Below are 23022 nucleotides of genomic sequence, written 5' to 3'. Positions count from 1 at the left end.
TGCTTCCTCTTTTGGGCAAGATAGGGGGAGCCCCTGTAAATGGAATTAAGTTCCCTCCACTCTCTGGGGTAGCAGGGCAGGCTGGGGCCCAGCTCAGGCTGGTGTCCTGCTCCCTCGGCCAGGGAGGCAGCACCCCCCTTGGGCTGCCTAACCCCTTTTCCCCCAGTGGCCAGCTCTGCTTCTGGCAGCCCCTGCCCTGTGCCCAGGGCAAGGGCAGAAGGCGGATGTGTGCCCCTCCTGGCACCCTACTCAAATCCAACTCAGCCCCATCAGCACGACTCTCCCCCAGCCCGGCCACTCGCGCCCGGGGTTTATTTTCTGTACAGTCTCTCAGGCCGAGGCCTGGCCCAGCGGCTCCGTTCCCCTCCAGGCAGCAATCCGCCCAGGCCCAGCAGTTCGGCAGCTGCCCCATGGACCGGTGGGCTCACAGTCCCCAGGGGCCCGAGTTCAGCCAGCGCCGGGGGAGGGGGTGCGTGTGCTAAGTCCGAGGAGTGAGGTTCGTCCGCAAGGGCAGCAGGGCCTCCACCCACTGCAGGGGCTGCTCCAGCAGGCTCTCCCAGACGTGCCGCTCCTCCTCCGTGGAGTCCATCCACGCCACTGGGAGCCTGTAGCTGCTTCCTGTGGGATGACAAAGCGGCTCCGTGAGGGGCTGGGCGGGGCAGGGGCTGTCACATCCTCCCCTAACCTACCAGCCTCCCTGCGCTAGGGGACGGCCTCCCCCCTCCTCACGCTGCTTCTTCCAGCCCTCTCCAGGGGCTAGGCCTAGCCTGGGCGACTGACTGGGCAGAGAGAACAGTGACGGGCCTGGGCTGGGCTGTTCTGCCAATACCGGCCCCTGGGAAAGCCCCTGAAGTGTTGGAAGGGGGTGAGGGCTTTAGGGAAGCAGCAATGGCTATAGGATGGGGACACCCCAAAGGGCAGGGTCCTGCCAGTACCCCCCTCAGGCCTCCCTCCCCTGCCTGGCAGGACCCACCTGCCCCCTGGGTATGGGGGGCCCCCTGCCATGGGCCGTGTGAGGCATTGGCGGCCCGGCGCCTGCTCACCTGTGCCCAGGCTGAGCCGGATGCCGCCTAGCTGCTGCTTGGCGAAGGTCTCGTGCTCCCAGAGGGTGAACTCGGCGCAGGCCTCGCGCAGGTCCTTGGCCTGGAAGCCGTCGTACACCATGGTGTGGTTGAACACGGGGCTCAGGCTCCGCTTCACCACCCGCGTCTTCTGGCAGCTCGTCTTGCTGTCGTCGGGCAGCACGTAGCTGAGGGGGAAGCGCAGCCTGAGGCAGGTGCAGCCGGCGGGGGGGAGACTGTGGGGTTGTTCCCTGGCACCAGAGCCAGGGGGGCAGGATGAAAGCACCAGGCTGCAGAGCTGGGGGGGACGGAAGGCGCTCGGCTGCTCTGCCCTGTGGCCCCAGAGCTGTTGGCAGGAGCCCAGCTGGGGGATGGGGTGGCTGAGGGGCTGGCGTGACATGGGAGCGGACAGCAGCAACCCATAGACCTATCCCATGGTTTCTGCAGCAGCCAGCCGGGGCCTCCCCTTCCGCCCTTTACAGTGGGGCTCTGGCACGCCCCTGCCAGCCTGTCTCCCTCTGCCCCCTGGGCACAGAGCCTGCCCCCCCTTACCATTGAATGAAGGAATCCATGGTGCCGCTCCGGATGGGAATGAGGCTCTGAGCTGCCTTCACCCAGATGTGCAGCTCCCCTGTGGGAGGGAGCCCATCCCCTGCAAGAGAGACAGGGGGTGCTTGGAGGGAGCGGGGCAGAAGTACCCCCATGGGGGGGGGACAACACCGCTGGGGCAGTGAGGAGTGCCTTGGGCCCCTGGGCTGGGGGGGGGGGGAGCCCCAGCTCCATACAGGCCCGGGTGAGAGATGACAGCACCTCTGGCCCTGGGGCTGCAGAGGGAGAGGCAGTTCCTCTGACCCGGGTGGGGCAGGGCCTAGAAAGGGCCCCTTGAAAAGTGGCCAGATGTTTCCTTGGGTCTGCAGTGACCCTTCCCCAGGGCCCCGGGCTGCCGCCCACAGCAGAGGGGTGCAAGGCCCAGCGCAGGTGTGAGCAGGGTTCCCGCGCGGGGCTGGCCCAGGGACGCAGCTGCCACTTGCTTCACAGTCCCCCCCCCCCCAGTGCTCCAGTGGGGGGGACAACGGCCTGCAGAGGTTGGGGAGGGGCGGGTAGGATGCCCAGATCTCACCTTCAGCGCCAGGGGGGATAAACTTCAGCGCGAAGTGCAGTTGGCCTCTGCTGGCCAGAACGTCCGGCGAGACCCGCGTCTGGGGGCAGGAGCAGAAGCAAAGTCAGACGGGGAGGCCTCTGGGGAGCGGAAGGGGGGGGGGGGGCACAGGGAAAGACCTTTAGATGCACCTGTTGGGGGAGGGGGGGCTTAACGACCAGCTGGTGTTGGTCCCAGCCAGGTTCCAGGGGCTGGCAGGCTCGCTTGGCAGGTCACATGGTAACGCCAGCGCATGCACGAGGACACAGTCCATGGCAGGAGCCTGCTGGCTGGGGGAGGGGGAATATGCCTCCTGGCCGGACGTGGCTGGGGGAGAGGGGCTGGTGCTGCTGGCGGAGGGGGAATAGGGTGCTTGCTGGAGGCCCCTCACCCTGGGCTGCAGGTTGAACCATGCTGGGCCTGTGTTGCTCCAGTCCCAGGTGCTGAGTGCCAGCTCCACCTCCCCCATGAAGAGGTTACGTCCCAAGGAGTCGTGGTGCCAGACCGACAGGTTCAGGATCCGGCCCTGGAGATCCACCTTCTCGATCTTGTACTGCCGGGCGAGAGAGGATGCTGGGAACAGCGGTTCCTAGTGGGCAGCGCTAAGGTGTCCCCTGGCCCCAGCCCTCCACTGTGCTAAGCAGATTCCCTTATGGGGGTGTACACCTCACCCCCGACTCCCAGGCCAGCTCAGCCCCCAGCTGCTGCCCCCCTGGAGCGGCTCACAGTGAGCCACTGCCCAAGGGACCAAACCTCCAGCAGCTACCGGGGCCAGGCCCTTCGTAAGCGTAACCCCCCCCCCCACTCACACTTCCCCAGCCTCCCACACCATCCACCTCCCCTCGCTGCCCCTTCTCCAGGGGTGATGGAGAATCCCTAAGACCAGCGATGCCAGCTGCTCTTGGCCAAGTCCCTAGGTTCCCATGGGCCCCTCCACCCATAAGCCTGCCCCACTCCCAGCCCCCTGCTCACCTTGAGTGCCTCGTTGAAGACGGGGTCCAGGCTCCGCTTTTTGACAGCCGTTTTGCGCTTGCTGTGGTTGGACTTGTCGGGCAGGAGGTAGCTCTTGACGTACCTGGGGCAGGGAGCATACGCTGATGTCGGGGGCGGGGGGGACACACCAGGGCTCTGCCAGTGTAGCTATGGCCGTTAGGGGTTGGCTCCTTGCTACTGATCCAGTTAGCCGAGGGCACCCGCGTATGGTCGCAGGGCTGAGTCGAGTGGAGCCCTGCGGCTGGCCAGCTGCTCGGCCAAGCGGTGGCGGGCATTCCCTGGGAACTCCTGATGGGGGGGTAGGGCGAAGATAGGCCCACTTCTCATGGCAGGGATCCCACCTACAGCTGGGGTGCTGGGGCCTGATGCAAGTTATGGAAGGATCAGCGCTAGCAGAGAGTTAGGCCACTGGCTAGAGAATCACAGACCTGGAAGGACCCTCGCGCGGGCTCCTAGGCCAGCCCCCTGCCTCACAGCAGGACCAAGCACCATCTAGCCAGCGGTGCCCAACCGTCTCAAGCGTATGGACCCCTTTTCACTTATTAAAATTTCACTGAGCCCCCCCCCCCTTCCTGGGGGAGAAAAAAAAGAAAAGGAAAGAAAGGAAACGAAAAGGATCGGGCCCACGTTCCTTATTTTTAAACTTTCCACGCCCCCCCCCCCCCCCCCCCGCAGTACCATTGCAGACCACTAGGGGGTCCAGGGACCATCGCTTGGGAACCACTGATTTAGACCATCCCTGACAGGTGTGTGGCTAAGCTGCGCTTAAAAATGTCTTATGATGCCAAGTCCACACTCTCCCTAGGTCATTTATTCCAGGGGTTAACCACCCTGACAGGTAGGACGTTTCTCCTAGTGTCCAACCTAACCCTCCCTTGCTGTAATTTGTGCCCATTGGCTCTCGGCCGATCCTAGAGGTTAAAGAGACGATTTTTTTCTCCCGCTTCCTTGTAAAATCCTTTAGTTACTTGAAAGCAGTGATGTCCCCTCTCAGGCTTCTGTTTTCCAGACTAAACAAATCCAATTCTTTCACGCTTCCCTCGTCTATCTATAGCTAGAGCCATAAGAGTGTTTGTGCATCTGTCTGTCTGTCCATGAGGCCTTTCGTCTGCGAGTGCATGTGTTCAAGAACGCCTCCTAAAAGGTAAGAGCTAGGCCCACCAAATTTGGGCTGCAGCTTCCTCTTTAGCCTAGGCTATGTCGAGACTGGCATGATTTTACGCAAATGCTTTTAATGGAAACGTTTTTCCGTTAAAAGCAGTTGCGGAAAAGAGCGTCAAGATTGGCACGGATGATTTGCCGCAAAAGCACTTGTTGTGGAAAAGCATCCGTGCCCCTCTAGACGTGGTTTTGTGCAAGAAAGCCCCGATCGCCATCTTCGCCATCAGGGCTTTTTTGCGCAAAACAGTTTTCAGCTGTCTACACTGGCCCTCTTGTGCAAAAGCATTTCTGGAAAAGGGCTTTTGCCTGAATGGGAATGTCAAAGCATTTGCGCAAGAAGCACTGATTTCGGACAGTAGAACATCAGTGCTTTTGCGCAAAATCAAGCGGCCAGTGTAGACAGCTGGCAAGTTTTTCTGCAAAAGCGACTGCTTTTGTGGAAAAACTTGCCAGTCTAGACGCAGCCCTAATGTCATGCAAGGTCAGGGTTTGCAAGCTCAGTGGTCATATGCTCTTCAATGACCTCTAGGGGCCTCCAGCACAGGGGACTGTTGCTCTGCAGAGTGACCAGCAGGGGGCAGTCGCACCAAGACGAGAGCGGCCAGCTAGGGCCAATGTTGCTGGCCACAAGTGGCCCCCCCTTGCCCCAAACCCTTCCTCCCTGGCCCTCAGCCCCAGTGCCAGATTGTGGAGGAGCCCTGCTGCTCACTGGCCCCGCCACAGCCCCCTCCGCCCCCCAGAAGTACTGCTGGGGCTGGTGAGCACAGCCTCCCTCCCCCTGAGGAGCTGCTGGGGCCAGCCCAGCCCCCCTGAGAAACCTCCCCTGAGGAGCGGCTAGGTGGTACAGGTCTGCCCCCCTCCCCTCAAGAGCTGCCTCCTGGAAGAGCCCCCCAGACCTGGCAGCCTCCTGCCCTGAATCCTGCACTCCCCATGCCCTGAGCTCCCTAACACCTCACCACCTGTCCTGAGCCTCCCACACGCCCCCGCCCGCTGCCCGGGCTCCTGCACCCTCCACACCACCAGCCCCTGCCTGAAGAACCAGAGCACGGCCGCCTAAGCCGCCTACTAGCTCATGTTTTCTAGCCCTTTCATCATTTGTACAGCGCTTCTCTGTACTTGAGCCAATTTGTCCATAGGATCCTAGGGCTGGAAGAGACCTCATGAGTCATCAAGTCCAGCCCCCTGCCCAAGGCAGGACCAATCCCAACTAAATCAACCCGGCCAGGGCTTTGTCAAACTGAGACTTAAACACCTCTAGGGTGGAGACTCCATCCTCTCCCTAGGGACCCATCCCAGTGCTTCCCCACCCTCCTAGGGAAATAGTGCTAGAAATGTAGCCGTGTTAGTCTGGGGTAGCTGAAATAAAAAACAGAGGACTATCTAGGGAAATCGTTTTTCCTAATATCCAACCTAGACCTCCCTCACTGTAACTTGAGCCCATTGCTCCTCGTTCTGCCATCCCTCACTACTGAGAACAGCCTCTCTCCAGCCTCTTTGGAACCCCCCTTCCGGAAGTTCACATCTTTCCTGAACTGTGGTGCCCAGAGCTGGACACAACGCTGCAGCTGAGGCCTAGCCAGCGCAGAGCAGCGCGGAAGAATGACGCCTCGTGTCTTGCTCACAATTCTCCTCTTAATGCATCTCAGGGTCGTGTCTGCTTTTTTTTTTTTTGCACCAGTGCCACACGGCTGACTCATATTTAGCGTGTGGGCCACAGTGACCCCTAATTCCCTTTCTGCCGTGCTCCCGCCTCAGCTGCCTTTTCCCATTCTGTACGTGTGCCCGGGGGGGGGGCCCTCCCTCAGGGGAGTTCTTTGCATGTGTCCTTGAATTTCCTCCCATTTACCTTTGACCCTTTCTCTGGTTTGTCCAGATCACTTGGCATCTCCAGCCTTCCCCTCCAAAGCACTTGCAACCCCTCCCAGCCTGATACCATCTCTGCATCATCATCTAAACCACCGTTGTCGGCTCTGCGAAGGCCAGCTGCGGGGGCAGGGCAGGCAGTGAGCCCTGGTCTCTGCCAGGGCGGGTAACAGGCAGCAAAGAGAGACCTGGTCCCCAGTCTGCAGGGAGAGCTAGGACAGAGCCCCGATCCCGCAGAGGAGGGGGGAAGGTTTCAGGCTAAAGCCACATGGGCCCCAGCGGTGGCGTCCCTGCTGGGGCTGTGAGGGGCGCGCCATGGGGCGGGCAGGCTGGCCAACAGAGGATGAGCAGAAACCCGGCAGCCCCTCCCACCTGGCAGGGCCATCCGGGCCCAGTCACATCAGGCCGGGCGAGCCGACCCCCGTCCCCCTCCCCTGCCGCAGCACTCACGGGTCCGATCTCTGCTTCTTGGCCGCAGCCAGGTCCCGGCACTGGATGACCTGGATCTGCAGCTCCTTCTTCCTGGCCTCGTACTGCAGGGAGAACTGGATGCAGCCCTGCACCTCCACCTGCCCCACGTCGCTGTCGCTGTACAGGCTCATCATGCTGCCGCTCAGCTGCAGGCAGGGACGGGCAGGGGGGTGGGAGAGAGATGGTCAGACTGAGCGGGTGGGGAGGGTGCCCCAGAGACAGAGAGAGGGTGAAACGTGAGCAGAGACAGGAGGGAGGGAGGGGTCCAAGACATGCTGGGGGGGGGTCCAAACTGGAACCATGTTAAGGACCCACTGACACTCAGGCAAAATCCTGCATCACTCCTGACCTATCAGCTGCAGGGCCCCTCGCACAGTCAAGGGACTATCAGATGTCATGGCAGCGGCCCTGCCCTCTACCTCAGTAGGCTTCAGAGTACACAGGGGCCCAATACCCACCCCTCTCCCGCAACTGCCAACCACTGATTGGTCGAAACAGCTTTTCAGCCAATCCTCTGCCCCAATGGCCAACAGCCTTTCTCCTTGGCCCTCGTCTGCACCCCGGCCCTCAGCCCCACCCCCACTCCCAGCCCTCACCTCCACCTCCTGCCCTCAGCCCCATCCCCAGCCTTCAGCCCCACCCGTGGCCTTCAGCTCCACCTCTAACCCCACCCCCGGGCCTTGGCCCCCCCCCCCCCCCCCGCTTGGCCATACCGTGGATGAGCTGAGGCTGGACACAGAGGAGCTCATCAGTTTATTCCCGGGGCCCGCACTGTTGTTCTTCAGGGGTGACCCCTCACTGGCTTCCTGGCTGTTCTGCCGGGCCCCGTTAGTCTGGGGAACACAAAGCAAACCAGGCCCCAGTGAGACGTGAGCCGGGAACCGCCCTGCTCCACACCAGCCCCAGCCAACGCGGGGCCCAGTGAGCCCAGGGAGTGGGGCCAAGCTAGCGCAATGGCCCAGCCAGTCCGGCTGCCCACCTCCACCACCTCCTCAGGATGTTTCGGGAGCGGGCGTGCGCCCTGAGGAGCACCCGATGGGACGTTGGTTAGTAGCTCACGGGGTCCTGCCTGACCCAGCCCGTGCCTGGCAGCAATACGGCCGGGAGCTTTGCCCACCCTGGTGCTGGGTCTGTTCTGGTTTGGAGCCGCACGGAGCTCTTTGCCGAGCAGGCTCTAGCACACTGTGACGGGCCGGCGGTGGCCCGCACGCCGAACGGCCAGAGCCGCCGGGAGACGAGCGGCGCCGCAGCTAGAACCCCCCCGCGCAGGGGGCCGCCGGAGAACGGCTGCGGGGCCGGAACCTGCTGCCACGCCTGCAGCAGAGGGGCCATTGCGGGGAGCGACAGCCGGGACGTGGCTGGGGAAGCCGCCACGTCACCAGAGGGGTGGGGCCTCCGGGTCGCATCCAGCCCGGCGGGCCATTTCAAAAGGGCCTGCCGGCAGAGAGGGAGGGGGCAGCCTCCTCTTAGGGAGGCAGAGGTGAACCAGGGCCCAGGACGGACCGGGTGCGTAATCGAGACCGGCAGGCGGCCTGTCCCTGTCCCAGGGGCTCCGGGGACGGCCCCTGCAGCCGACGGTCGACCAGTCCCTGGTCGGAGGACGACCAGGACAGGCCCCACCCGCCCCGGAAGGAATGATTCGGCCAGGACAAGGTCCGCGGGAACAGACCAGCCCGTGGGACTTCTGCGGCGCCATCCCGGACCCCAGAATCCCGGTAGGCATTGGGGAACAACAGGGGTGCCGGAGGGGCCAGGGGAAGGGAGGAAGCAGCCCGGGGCAGGGGCCTTCTGGCGACCGTGGGCAGACGTGTTACGAGAGGAAACACCCCCCCGTCTGCCGTGCAGCCCCTGTACTTAGGGCCCCGGGCTGGGACCCGGAGAGAGGGTGGGCCCGGGTCCCCCTCCCCACTTTCCCTGAGCACCCAACCCCTTTCAGAACAACAACGCACGCAAGTGTGCGACCTACCATGGCCAGACGACAGGGCCGGCTCGGGTACCACCCTCTGAGGGGCAAGACTTGGGGTGCAAGCCCCCTCCCTGCCCGCTAAGGCAGGGGATAGACACGGGGTCCGCTGAACCCCCCTCTCTTGCTCAGCCGGGAGGGGGTGATTGCACCCTACTGACGGGACGTACGATGAGGAATCCCGACCGGGGGCCCGGTCGGAGGACGAAGGGGTTCGCCGAGCCCCCCCTGCTCTCCCAGTAGGGGGTAATCGCACCCCACGAATTGTCCACACACACACTTGCCCGCACAGATCCAGGCAGGTGCATTTCCCCTGCGTCCTGCCACCTTCCCCCACGGGGGGCGGGGGAGGGTCCGCTGAAAGCTCAGAACCAGCCGACTGGCCTGGCTCCTGCGTGGCTTACGCTCTGCTACCAAAAGGTCCATTTGGCCAAGGAGTGCTGTGGACGGGGGAGCCTGGCTTGCCTTGAGGCCGCAGATCGGGGTACCCTGCGGGTGTGCAGAGGGCAAGGAACAGGGGTCTGAATTTCCAGCCTGCAGTGGGAAAACGGGAGCAGGGCGCCTGTGCTGCCAGCCGCCGGTGGCTGGGCAGTGAGTCCCCTCGCGGGCGCAGACAGGGCTCCCACTGGCTGTACCGCGGCGATTCCCCCGACATCTCAGGTAGCCCTAAAAAATGTCCCGCAGGCACATCTGCAGCTGCCTCCCCGGCCAGCCCCTACCCCCCCGGGTTGTAGTACGAGCTGGCTGTAAAATAAGGGGTTCAGAGCCATTTTCAGTGGCCTGGCTGCCCTGTGTAGTGTCAGCCACTCCGCCCCAGGCAGCCAGGGCAAGGGGCGGTAGGACTCCTGGGGTTTTTCCCAGGTGTGAGATGGGGAGAATGTGCAGAGGGGAGACTCCGGCCAGGACTGGCCCTGTCGTGACGTGGAGGCGGGTTGGGGGACGAGGGTTTCTGGATAGGGGTTTGTCTGGGTCAGGACATAAAATGCCCAAGCCAACCCCAAGCACCTTCTTACCTGTCCTGTGAGCACCAGGGCTGGGGATGGATCAGCAGCCACCTCTTCTTCCTCTCCACTTGATGGGTTGGTGCTCTCTGGGCAACAGAGAGATGCATTAGGGTTGGTCTCTGGGGCAATTGGTCTGGACACATGAGGGCATATGTATCCTACAGGGTGGCAGGTTCTAGTCCCAGACCCCCCCCCCTCCACTGCCAGCAAGTGGCGAGATAAAGGGCGCCCTGAGAGTAAGGTGGTGGGGCAGGTTCCAGTGTGGCCTAGGGGACAGGGTGTTCACCTAGGGAGGGCAGGTTCTAGTCCCAACCTGCACGTGGGGCATTGGGCTGAGATACCCCAGGGCACACAGCCTCCACAAGGGACACTGGCCGGGGTACCCCAGGGCACACAGCCTCCACAAGGGGCACTGGCCGGGGTGCCCCAGGGCACACAGCCTCCACGAGGGGCACTGGCCGGGGTACCCCAGGGCACACAGCCTCCACGAGGGGCACTGGCCGGGGTACCCCAGGGCACACAGCCTCCACGAGGGGCACTGGCCGGGGTGCCCCAGGGCACACAGCCTCCACGAGGGGCACTGGCCGGGGTGCCCCAGGGCACACAGCCTCCACGAGGGACACTGGCCGGGGTACCCCAGGGCACACAGCCTCCACGAGGGGCACTGGCCGGGGTACCCCAGGGCACACAGCCTCCACGAGGGGCACTGGCCGGGGTGCCCCAGGGCACACGGCCTCCACGAGGGACACTGGCCGGGGTGCCCCAGGGCGCACGGCCTCCACGAGGGGCACTGGCCGGGGTGCCCCAGGGCGCACGGCCTCCATGAGGGGCACTGGCCGGGGTGCCCCAGGGCGCACGGCCTCCACGAGGGGCACTGGCCGGGGTGCCCCAGGGCACACAGCCTCCACAAGGGGCACTGGCCGGGGTACCCCAGGGCGCACGGCCTGCATGTGGGGCTGGAATAATTTTTGGGGACAGTGCCGAACTGTGCCCCTCTTGCCTCTTGTCAGTCCCCCCTTGGTGCCCCAGGCTGGGGCTATGGTTCAGGGTGGCTGCCGGTGGCCAGGACCCTGGGCAGCCTTAGCGCCTGGGGCTGGTGCCAGAAGCGGAGCCACCAGGGCTGGTGGCCAGGAGCCTGGGAGGCAGCAGGGGCAACAGCTGGACCTCAGATGGCAGAGGAGACCCTGGGTGGCAGCAGCAGCCGGGACCCGGAGCCATGTTGCAGCCTTATTCCCCTATACAGGCCACTGGGCCATTTACCTGGCTTGCTCTCAGGCGCCTGCTCACTAGACTGGCTTGTGTCCTGCAGAGACAAGAGAGCTGGTTAAAGAGACACCAATCAGGCCAACTCTCCTTCTTGGGGAAATGCATTCTAATTGAACTCATTTGCATATGCAAATCACATTAATTACTGATTGCTGATTTGCTGAATGCAAATCACATGAATTATTGTCCAAGATCTTCAGACTGTGATGTCACAGAACTAGGAAATTCGCCAAGTAATGACGGCAGAAGCAAAAAAGCAAAACACTCCCCCTCTTTCCATAGCATTTGTATATTCAACACAGCTGCTTTGTACATTTAAATTATGCAAATAAGCACGTGTATCCTTTGCAGGCTGAGGAAGGTTTGCTCTGCACTGGAGGTGGAGTCTATATTCTTCCAAGAAGTGGTCCCCAAACTTTTCCCGGTCATGGTCCCCCCTCCCCCCGTTTTGTCTTTGCACACACACATACACACGCACACACCCAAGAGCCTAGCTCGGGGAGGGGCGGAAGGGGATCGAGTCTGGGGTAAGGCTGGAGGGGAGCTTCATGGCTCCAGCCCTGCCCCTCCTGGCGGTTGGCCTGGGGCTGCCACCCCCCCCCCCCCCCCACAGCTGGGGAACCTCTGCTTTAAAGGAAGGCGGTTGGGATTTTCCAGGGTTGTGCGTTTCAGCACAGTAAATAGAGCCTCAGACAGACCTAGGGTTGCCAGATGGTTTCAACAAAAATACCCAACACACTTGACATTCCATCATGCTCTCCATTGCATCTTATTTAGAAAATACCGGCCAGTTCTATCTTTTCAATTTGTTTCCCGAACAGAAAGTTCAAATACTGGACGGTCTGGTTCAAAACCGGACACCTGGCAACCCCAGACAGACCCAAACTGGGACCCCAAACTGGAAGAGCGGTGAGCTGTTTGCAGCCCCTGCCAGGGTCCCGGGACTGGCCTCTGTTTGAGGAACGCCACCGCCCACTGGAATGCCGGCCTGCTGCCCGTGCAGCGCCTGTCCCTGCTCACGGCGTTTGGTGGGGGAGGAGCGGCGGAAACGCAGTGCAAACCCCCTTGTTCCCATCAAGGAGTCTCGCGAAGGGCTGGAAAGAGTCTGAAAGCGACAAGTGCAGGCCCATCCCGCCGGGAACGGTGACGCCAGCGGGTGTGGGGGCTGCTGCAGAAAGCCGGGAGCCTGCTTTTCGGGTTCAACGTGCTGCGTCGTGTGCTGCTTCCACACGGCCGGGCCTCCCGGCTTCTGCATTTCCCAGCCGCTCGCGACTGACGCCAGCGTCAGGGCTTCGGCCTTTCACAGCAAACGCAGGCCCAGGTGCCTGCACGCCGCCCCGGGCTGCCAATGCAGCACCCGCACTAGGCAAGGCCCGGTCTGAACCAGGGTGGGGACCGGGCCTTCCTGTGACGGCACCGCTCTGGCCCCCATGTCACCGGGCTCGACTGACCTGAGTCTCGCTGGGCGGGGGTAGCTGAGGAACAGCCTCTTGGCAAAGCCTGCGGGAGGAGAAACAATGAGTCCTTCTGGACCAGTGCCCAGGCTGTGAAGGGGTCTGGCTTCCCCTGCTGGTCATAGCCCCTTCTTTGGGGCGTGGGGGACATGGCGCTGCCCCTTGGGCTCAGCCACCAGCTGGGTCTGTCCGTCCGCCTCTCCCCGCCCCATCGCTGGCTTCCCCCCTATTTATCTCCTCCTGTTTCTGCTTCTTTCCCACAATCAGCCCCCCATCCGCCCCGTCCATTTCTCCCCAGGCTGGAAGGAAACAGCCACCTTTACGGTCAGAGGATGTCGGCCGTGGAGACCCTCCCTCACTCTGCTCCCAGCCCCTCGAGTTCTCCTTCACCTCCCCAACCCTTCCTAAGCCCTGCTGACGAGCCCCTTCCGCTCTCCTGTCTCTGGACCCCGAGCCCCTGCCAGCAGCCGTTCCCCGTCGCCGCCACGCCGCTCGCACGGCCTCAGGAAATGGACTCCCGTCAATGCACACTCCTTCCCTCGCACAAGCAGAAAGAGGCGCACGTGTGCGTGCACGCACACCGCACACACACACACCTGTCCACCCCCCCACCTCCTCCTCTCTCCACTTTGGCCTTGAAGCCAAAAAGCTTCTCACCTGTCGGCATCTGGCACCTCCAATGGGCCCTCCCCCTCGGATACCGGCTCACTGATCGCCTCCAGGTCCCCCGCGCTGGCGCTGCGCTTCTGCTCCCACTCACCTGCTCACAGGGCAGAGCGAAAGGGACTGAAGCGACATCTCTTCCCCCCACCCCCGCCCGGTCCCATCCCGTAGAACCCTCCGCCGGCCTTGGCTTCCTGGCTCTCTGAAACGGGGGCGTGTGGGGAGGGGGTGCCCTTGGCCATGCTCTCTGCGAGCTGCAGACACTAGATGCCGGCTGGCCCACAACGGGAAGCCCATCGGGATGCAGCCGTGACAGTCAGGAGACCCGGCTGCCCTGCTAGACCCGCAGCGCCCCTGACAGGCCCATGGATTTAGGGCTGACCAAGGATGTGGGGCTGGGCAGCTACACAGAGGTCGGATGCAGAAGCCTTTCTAGGATCCCGAGCAGTTTCCAAAACTGCCACGGGGGGGGGGGGGGGGGGGACTGCAAGGAGGGCCCCTGAAAACTGGACCAGCGGGGCCCCCCATTTAGTGCTGGGTCCTTCTCTGCCATCAGTCACCCAGCAGAAGCTCCCAGCTGGGTCACCGGTCCCACCAGCCATGCCTTCTCCCCGCTCGTACCTTTGGGTTTCTTCTTCCTGCGGATGGAGGCCCGAACGATATCAGACCCAAAGTGATTGTGCCGGTGCCGCTTGGCACGGACGTCGCAGAACCAGGCCCCGGTCAGGATCTTCAGCTGGTTGGGATCAGAAACGGACTCGCGCAGTTTGCTGGGGGTGAGCAGAGGGGGAAGGTTTGAGCCACGTCCCAGAACCATCGCGGCACCCAGCAGGGACCAGTCACCCCAGACCACGGCTGGAGTCCCGCCTGCTTGTGGGCTCCCATTCCCCCGAGCGAGCCCGGCTGTTCCACCCATCCCCTGCTGGCTAGGACACGCTCAGCAAGTAGCAAGGCCTGAATTCAGCTACAAGCACGTTAGCTGCCAGCCCCAGGTTCCCTGTCTCCCCCAAGGCCTGACCCAACACACCCTGCAGGTGAATGGCACAAACCTCCAGAGAGGGCAGGCGGCAGAGTCTGAGCAGCTGTAAGAAACACAGCAAAACCCTTCCTACTTTGCAAGCCCCTTTCTATGGTAAGTGTGATACGCCCAGCACTGGCATCTGCTGATCCCCTGCACCCCAATGCTGGCACCCCCGGTACCCCAAACCTGAACACTGATCCCCTGCATCCCAACGCTGGCACTCCCTCTATCCCAAACTCCAGTGCTGTTCTCCCTGCACCCCAATGCTGGCACCCCCCTTTACCTCAAACCTGAACACTGACCCTCTGCACCCCAATGCTGGCACTCCCTCTATCCCAAACTCCAATGCTGTTCTTCCTGAACCCCAATGTTGGCATCCCTGGTATCCCAAACCCCAACACTGATCCTCTGAACTCCAATGCTGGTACCCCCTCAAAGACACCCCCCATGCTGATCCCCTGCATCCCGATGCTGGCACTCCCACTATCCCAGACTCCAGTGCTGGTCTCCCTGCATCCCGATGCTGGCACCCCCTGTACCGCAAACTCCCATGCTGATCCCTTGTACCCCAGTGCTGACCCCTGGCACCCCAAGCCATGGCACTGATCTGCTGTACCCCAAAACACCCACCACCAAACAACAAAACCAAAAAACCCAGAAAACGAATCTTTAAAAAAAAAAAAAAAAAGCCCCTTCAAGTCCTCCCCCAAGCAGAGTTTATCCTGTAGATCGCGGGGAGCCTGTCTCCATGAAATCCACAAAGGCCTCTCTGCCCCTGGCCCGGGTGCTCAGACTGATGGGCAACAGGCGAAAACCTTACGGGAGCAAGGCCCTGTCTGCACTTGGGCCGCAGTTACAGCTTTCAGGTGCGCTTGCCCCTCGCAGGCTACCCTAAGAATGAACCTTTGACCCTCGCTCTGCGGTGACTGACGCAGAGAACGTGCCAGGGGACACGGGGCTCCCCCCCAGAGAAGGCTGAGCGAGGAGCCTTGCATCATTGCTCCCCTCCGCTCAGCCTTGCTGCAACGAGAGGCGGGTTCTTACAGCCCGAGCGACGGCTCAGGGCAGACACCGAGTGGCACCCAGAGGCTGTCCATTGTACCTCCATGGAGCTACCTGAGGTGAGGGTCTAGGGCTGCCCTGGACTTGGCAGGGTGGACTAGTGGTGAGAGCACCAGACTGGATTTATTCCTGGCTCTGCTGCTGGGAGGCCATAGGCGAGTCATGTCCCTGCTCCATGCCTCAGTTTCCCCATCTCTACAAAACCGGATAATGCTGCTGATGCCCTTTGTACACAGCTTTGAGCTCTGCTGATGGTATCACACACGAGACTAGTGTCTCAGTGCAGCTCCAGCAGGCTACTTGAAACCCGCCCGGCACCAGCAGCCGTGCGGCCACCCTGGTTCCCGCTGGCTCGGCTCTAGCTTAAGCCAGCTAGGGACAAGGTGAAGCTAGAGCAGTGTTTCTTAAACTTTTTAAGACTGAGGAACACCAAACAATAATTTTATGAGGAACACCAAGGATTTTTTTGTTGAGCAAAAAAAAAAGGGGGGGGGGGGGTTGAGGGAAAGTTATTAGCAAAAAAAAAAAAAAAAGTTGCCTGCCCCTTTAAGGGTGGCCATTTTGAACTCTGTTGTTCTCTGTTGTTCTCCGCGGCACATCTCCAACTGCCTCGTGGAACACAGTTTAAGAAACACTGAGCCAGAGAGAAACAAGCTGCTTGGCCTGGTGTGAAAGCCTCCTGCTGGGGCCTGTGCATGGACAAAGTGGGGACCCGGCTGCATCTCCTGGGCTCACCTGATGCGTCCCTCCTCCTGCACCCGGAGCCGCGAGTCCCTCCTCAGCACCTCCACGATGGCCTCCTGCTCCTCCTCCGTCAGGAAGCTGAGGTCCAGCAGCGCCTCAGTGTCTATGTCCTGGGCCATGGTGGGCTGCAGCGGGCGGTGCCCAGGGAGCAGACCGGTCTGTCCGGGGCAGAGCAGCGCCTCCCAAGGTCCTCCCGATGCACAGCAAGGCCAGGAACAAGCACCGAGGCCAGCCCGGTCCCAGGTGCCTTCACCCGGTCACTCCCCACCGCAGAACCAGGGGGACGACGGGCAGCCGTGAGCTAGAGCCATCCTGCCACGGCAGTGCAGCGTGCCCGCTGCAGGGCGGGAGAGCAGGCGGCAGCCCTCAGCACTGAGCCACGTTGCTCCGTGGGCCCGCAAGGCGGTCACCTTCCATCCCGACGGCCTGCAGGGACAAGGCCAGAAGAGCTGAGCACAACCCTAGACCCCCTCTCGATGCAGGGAAGGAAAGGGCCCGAGGTCCAGCCTCCACCCTTGGCCAGAACCAATCTCAGCATCTGCGGACCCGGCACCAGAACCGGGCAAGCCCAGAGGCCGGGCACGCTCAGGCCGTGTCTCCCAGGACGGAGGGGTGGGACTTGCACCGGAGGCTGGGGGGGTGGGGCGTGTGCTAAATCCTCCTGCCAGCAGCGAACGCCGTTCTCCTTTAGCTCGGCTGCCCGCCGCCAGCACCGCTGGAGCTGCAGGGCGCCTCTGGGGCGGGTGGCTCAGATACAGCCCCTGGCATCCTGGCCCCAGCCATCGCTCGCCTGCAGGGTTTGCCCTAAGACAAGCCCTTGCCCACACCCCAGGGCACAGCTCCAGGTCCTCACGCCCCCGGGCTCCACCTCCCCTCCTCGCATTGCCAACCCTCCAGGATTGGCCTGGAGTCTCCAGGTTCCTCCTGTCATCTCCAGCAATACCTCCAACCCAGCCTGGAACCCTGAGAACGGGACTCCTGGAGCCCTTGATGGGCACCCGGCAGCCTGCCGGGCTCTGCCAAGGGGGCACCCCTCCACCAGGCACCCCTGCTAGCAGAGAAAGGGAGGAGCGGGTTGCCCCAGGTGGTGTCAGCGCTGGGATCAGGCTGCAGGAAATCCAGGCTCCACCCCAGGATGCCCTTTGCCAGGGCAGGCCAGCCAGAGCGCGCTCAGTCAAAGCCAGGGAAGCCTGGAGCATTGCCAAGATCACCCTGCACAAGCCAGGGACGGCGGGGGGGGAGAGACAGCCCCCTCCTGGGGAGGGCCAGACATGCCAGGAGGGAAGTGCCTCTGGTAGCTTCTTAACCATCCCTCCCGGCAGATCTCACAGCAGCAAGCTGAGTCCTTCCTGCCTGATGCAATTGGCCCCCCCGCCCGCCCCCACCCCACCCACACCCACAGCGCTGGTTTCCTCATCACTGCCTGCAACAAACGCCCCAAAGAGACATCCGGGGTTGTTGCAACCACCAGCTCCTCCGCTGCCCGGCAGGAGGCAACGGGCGGTGGGGGGAGGCGCATTGGCCAGCAAGACAGAAAGCGCAGCCATTCCGGCTCTGCTCTCTTCCAGCAGGAGGCGCTAATGGGGATGGTAGGGAGGTGCTGGCTGCAGGGCAGGCTCACAGCTATTTTGGGACTCTGGCAAAGCAAGCAGGGATGGACTGTCCAGCCCCCTGGGGCTAGAACGAGGGCAGCCACAAATCCGAAGGGAGGAATAATAATAAAATGTCTGGCATTTGGGAGCAAAGCCTCGCTGGTGTGGGAAACTGAGGCACAGACACAGTTTGCTCCAGAGCATCAGTGGCAGAGCCAAGGTCAGAACCTAGATCTCCTGGGTTACTCGCTGTCTGCTTAGCCATACGCAGCTGCATCCCTACAGTGCTGTCCTCACCCAGCTTTCTCCGGACACTTGTAATAGGCTGCAGCATGCCACTGGTGCACTGGACTAGACTCAGCCCTGGAGGTAGGGGCTGTGATTCTCCCCCTTGTCAGTAGGAGTCGCCCCCGCTTCACAAGGGCTTTATGGAGCCCAAACAGCAAAGCCGGGCACTTAAAGGGTACGTCTCCACAGCAGCGTTATTTCAGAAGAACGTCCATCGTTCCGAAATAACGATGCGAGCGTCTACACAGCTGGCCCGTTATTTCAGAATAATTTCAAAATCACGGGTGGCTTATCTCGGCCTTTGTAAACCTCGTTCCACGCGGAATCACGCCTCTTCCGGAATAGCGATTTCGGAATAGCTGTGGCGTGGACGCTCCACTGCTGCTAATTCGAAATAGCTTCTCCCCAGGGCCATTCAGAGTAATTACTCCTGGGGCTTCCTGGGGCTGTAAATGGAGGTAACGCGTCCACATTAGGGGAGCCTGTCTCGGGCTAATTTCCAGGCTTCCCTGTAGTGTAGCTGCGCTATTTCGAAATAAGCTATTTCAGAGTCGTTCTTCCGGACTAGCTTATTCCAAAATAATCATGCAGTGTAGGCAGAGCCACAAGTAGCACCCTGGAGTCCTGGCCAGCCACACGGGTGAGAGGTCCCAGCGCCCGGCGACCCCGTCAGCCTGCTCCTTGGTCCCTACGAAAACCAGCGGCACCCATCCCCAGCTCTGGGCCTGCTGTGTGGTGAGCTCTGCAGCGTCCGTGTTTGCCCAGGGCGTTGGCTCAGAGCTAGCACTGCCCATGTCAGGGCGGCGCCCTGTGAGGGGTGATGGCCCGGACAGTGCTTAGGGCTGCCAGTCACCCGCGGGATTTTCCAGGAAGGGGAACCTTTCCTGGAGCATTAACACGTCTTAGGGCCCCTGTACGGGCTGGCGCATTCCCTGGGTGCACTGCGGCATAGTGGTGTGACAGGAAGGAGAAAGACTTTTCAAAGGGGCAGCGAAGGGCTAGAGGTGCCCCGGGGGGGTGGGGCAGAGGGGCATTCAGTCCTCTGCCAAGTGCCCAAACAGGCGCTAGCCAGTGGCAGATGCAGGGGCGGCTTCTGGGGGGAGGACACTGCCCAGCGGAGTCTGGCCTGAGACCTGGCAAACTCACCTCACAGAGCATCAAGCGCTGAGCCCTGACTGGAGCTGCCGCCGCGCTTTGACGGTTGCCGCACCGCAGGCGGCGGGAGCTGGGCAGAGCTCGCCCTGCCGCCCGCATTGGGAAAGAGCTTGACAAGGCCGGCGAGAGCGCGGTTGCATCAGACACAGCCCAGGGGGGCCATGGGGCATCCTCCAGCCTGCGGCCTGCCAGGGAGCGGAGCAATGAGGAGACACGGAGGTGGGAAAGGGGCTGCAGTGGGCGCTTGAAACCCAGGCAGGGGGGCAGGCTGGGGGGGGGGGCAGGCTGCCCGAGGGGTCCTGACCAGGCTGGGATTTAACGGGACAGCTGGCGGGGGAGGGGAATCAGAAGCAGCGCCCCTCCCAGAAGGCAAACATTTGCAGAGTCCAGGGAGCAGCCCTTGCCACGCAGAAAGCGACGGGGGCGGGCGGCTCCGGGCCCCACCAGGGCACTGAAATGTGCCGATGCCAGCCCCACAGCCAACTTACTCGGGGCAAGGACAGGCCCCCTCCTCTGGCCTAGGGGGTTTGGGCACTGAGCCAGTACACGAGGAGCAGGGCTGGAATCCAGTCCAGACTAGGGATCCAGTGCGGGATTTACCTGCCACTGTCCCAGGAGAGCAAGGTAGGGCTCAGCGCCAGGCAGGGAGGGGCAGTCAGGGCTGGCTCACCTGCAGGGGGCAGGACCCGGGAGCTGGCATCCCCCCCTGTAGCTGTGCATGGCCCACCTGCACTCCCTGCACCTCCTGCCTCTCCAGCTGGCCCACGTGGCCAGCTGCCAGGGATCTCCCGGCCCCTTGCCCCACTGCACAGGAGAGGGGCTGGACAAGGGAAGCAGGAAGCCAGCAGCAGGTCCCAACCTGCCATCCCCACCCCGTGCAGGCCCAGGCTGGATGGCACCAGACGTGCCAGCTCCACCCTCCCTCCAGCAGTAGGGCAGCAGGGCAGGGCGGAGGCCATCACGTCCCGCAGCCCCACTGCAGGCAGGGGGTCCCCATGGCCGGGCCTGAAGGGGCCTCCCTCTTACAGGGTCATGTCCCCCAGCTCCGAGGCAGAGCTGGCTTTGATTCTCCTGCTGCGCCCCGCGCCCTCGGCAGGGGCACACAGAGCTGTCCCTCGGGATTCCCTGCCAGCCCCCTCCTGGCTGCGGGCTACATCACCTGGGGGCCCTAGCTCCAGGGGGCCTGTCCCAGCAGGGAGGTTCCCCTCCACTCTACACAGCTCCCCAGGCCTCCGGGCTGTGCAGCTTCCACCCGTCTCACGTCCCTGTGCCCTCAGCGCAGACTGCACTGCGGCCTGCCAGGGAGAATGGACCAAGGAGCCCCCCCCAGAACAGGGGCCTGTCTCCCGACCCCTCCCCTGCCCCACAGGCCCTGCTCACAGCACGCAGCCCCCGGCCTCCCATCACACAGTCGCCAGCCCCCAGCTCTCCAGTCCCTGCCGCTGCTCTCGCTGCACCCCCCTCGGAGCCCAGGTTCTATGGAGCGACTGTCCTGGGGGCTGCCGTCCCTCCGGTGCTGAGACAGGCCAGCGTTGCCCCTGCACAGCGTTCCTGGGCGCGGGGACGTGGTGAGACAGGTGACGGCAAAGCCCACCACAGAGAGGAGTGGCTGCCCCCGGCCCAGCCCACCGCTAGACCTGCTACGGGTGGGATGGCTCAGTGGGCTGAGGCAGGGCTAACATACCAACCCATGGGGGAGCAGAGCTCTGCCTTGTGGTCGTGCCAGCTCCAAAGGCAAAGTGGAAGCTCATAAGAGCGGCCAGACTGGGTCAGACCAAAGGTCCATCTAGCCCAGTATCCTGTCTGCCGACAGTGGCCAGCACCAGGTGCCCCAGAGGGGTGGACCAAAGACAATGATCGAGCGATTTGTCTCCTGCCATCTCTCTCCAGCCTCTGACAAACAGAGGCCAGGGACACCATTTTATCCCCTGGCTAATAGCCTTTTATGGACCTAACCTCCATGAATGTATCCAGCTCTTTTTAAAACTCTGTTATAGTCCTAGCCTTCACAGCCTCCTCTGGCAAGGAGTTCCACAGGTTGACTGTGCACTGTGTGAAGAAAAACTTTCTTTTATTAGTTTTAAACCTGCTACCCATTAATTTTATTTGGTGACCCCTAATTCTTTAGTTCTGGGAAGAGAGGGAACTCACCAACTATGCTCTCCGGCCTTCCAGCATTCCTAAAAAGGGTGTGTGTGTGGGGGGGGGGACATGGGCCACTGTGCTTGGCTGAGCCTGGCTCCCCCACCCCACAGGTGGCTGCGTTTCAGCAATGGATGAAGCAGTTGGGACCAGGGCTTGGGGGGGGGGGGGGGCAGGCAGGGGACTGGAAGCCCCGCCTGAAGGAGGTTCCCACTGTCTTGTTCATGCCACATGGCTCCCTGCCTCTGTGGGCTTCAAACCCGGCTCCACCACAGGCAGCATCCTGTTTACCGGCTGCTGTGCACGAAGCCCACGGGCCTCTCTGCCCACCACACCAGGGATGAAAACAGAGGCTGCGGGCTGAGCGGCCTGCTGGAGATGCGCTCGCTGCGGCCGGGACACCAGTGGGCGGCACACGTGGGTCCGGGGGTGGGGGACGCCAGCTCTGTTTGTTTATGAAGGCGATGTCGTCTGGTGCCCAAATTAAAACCGGCTGAACCAGGGAGCGCCAGCCCTCCAGTGACACACACACATGCCCACGCACGCGGCTCTGTCCCCGTGCACCGACACCCTCGGCAAACCCAGCGCACGCCCCGTGCAAACGCCCTCCCTTCCCTCCAGAGAGCTGCCCCATGAGCATGACCCCAAATTCACCCAAAGCGCCTCCTGAGCCCCAGTGCCTCCCAGCCGTACACCCAGCTGCATGGCCAGCGCTGCAATGCAGCCACCTCTGGGGGGCAACGCGGTGGCTGTTTGGCAGCACATACCACTCGGTGCACAGAAAGGTGCATGTCCCAGCTTCCCAGCCCGTTCCCTGGCTCTTTGTTTTCCACGAGTGAGACTCTGGTTTCAGCTCAGGACCTGGTGCCCACACGGCCCCCAGGACGAGCCTCCGGGGTAGCACCCGCAGTGCAGCAGCCGCACTGGCTCCTGCAGCGCCCAGCACAAATCCAGCCCCCACAGCACAAGTGGAGCCTTTGGGTGCAGGGACCCCATCCTGTGACTGGATCCCCACCCCCCAACTGGGTGCTAACACATTCGCCCGGTGAGACCAGGGCTGGCCCCCTGGCAGTGCCAGGCAGGAAGGAAGGAAGATGGATGGGAACCCCTGCCATGTGGCAGAGCCCCCCAACCCCCCCTTCTTCAAAGCTTTCCCAAGAGCCCCCCTCCCCCTCCAGGCACTCGTGTCTGACCAAAACCCAGGAGGGAAAAGATCTGCCAGCTGGCACTTGGCAGGCAGCTCAAGGCTCTGCCACCCCACTGGGACCAGGGGGCCCCTCTGCAGGGAAGGGGCCAGCTACCAGGCCTGCAGCAGGGCATTCAGGGAGGGGTGGCTGCCTCGCACCCCTGCAGGGTCAGGCTCCTTTGATGCCCCACCCCCACCCCTCCAACCTTTGCAGCAGGTGGGGCGCCCGGGGAGGGGGAGGCGCTTACCTGTGCAGGTGGGTGCCTGCGCGGAGGGAAAGGAAGGCAGCAGGGTGAGCGGGGTCCTCGCAGACACCTCCCCGCGGGCCCTGAGCCGCCTCTGGAGGAGCAGAAGTTTGCTCTCTTCCGACCCCCCCAGCCCTGCTTGTGTTTGCAAAGCTACCCAGCAGCAGCCTCAGCAGGAGACCTAAGGCTGAGTCAACCGCACGGGGAGGAAACACCTCCCCACAGAGCGGGGAGGAAACTCGGGCCTGGAGCAAGAGCCGCCCGCTGGACCGGACTAGAGGGCCCACACCTGGGGGTGGGACAGCCTGAGAGCCCCCCAGGTACACCCTGGCGAGCCTGAGACCTGCCTGGACTGGGAGCTCTTCAGGGCCGGATCCTGGCTGCCCACGCACAGCAGCCAGCCTGAGGGGGCCTGAGCCTGACGGGGAGGTCCTGGGTACCAGCGCTACACAGGGACCCCCCATCCCTTCCCTGCTGAATTGGCTGCTCACCCGCCCCCTGGAGCACCCGGGGGGCACAGCACAGCGCCGTCACTGGCAGAGAGAAACCG

General features: G+C 62.7%; 1 protein-coding gene across 3 annotated transcripts; it reads right to left on the bottom strand.

Moving 5' to 3' along the window:
- Positions 1-116: 116 nt before the first annotated feature.
- SYTL1 (synaptotagmin like 1) lies at positions 117-23022 on the bottom strand. 3 transcript variants are annotated; one of them, XM_075909168.1, is made up of 16 exons: positions 22476-23022; positions 16108-16290; positions 15856-16072; positions 13659-13807; positions 13032-13134; positions 12372-12420; positions 10915-10957; positions 9664-9740; positions 7401-7520; positions 6667-6833; positions 3172-3274; positions 2591-2752; positions 2182-2260; positions 1614-1713; positions 1044-1249; positions 117-618 (listed from the first exon to the last, which is right to left on the bottom strand). In XM_075909168.1, exons 3-16 carry the CDS (start codon positions 15981-15983, stop codon positions 479-481), a joined length of 1626 nt encoding a protein of 541 aa, XP_075765283.1. In that variant the 5' UTR covers positions 15984-16072; positions 16108-16290; positions 22476-23022; the 3' UTR covers positions 117-478. The 3 variants fall into 3 exon arrangements, with proteins under 3 accessions (XP_075765283.1, XP_075765282.1, XP_075765284.1); XM_075909167.1 differs by having other exon boundaries at positions 15856-16290; positions 22476-23021; XM_075909169.1 differs by lacking the exon at positions 22476-23022 and adding an exon at positions 18891-19129 and having other exon boundaries at positions 15856-16290.

Source organism: Pelodiscus sinensis, chromosome 25 (assembly GCF_049634645.1).
Source record: "Pelodiscus sinensis isolate JC-2024 chromosome 25, ASM4963464v1, whole genome shotgun sequence".
NCBI classification, from domain to species: Eukaryota; Metazoa; Chordata; order Testudines; family Trionychidae; genus Pelodiscus; species Pelodiscus sinensis.
The sequence above is the reverse complement of the archived record's forward strand: the minus strand, read 5'-3'. Positions and strand labels throughout refer to the sequence as shown.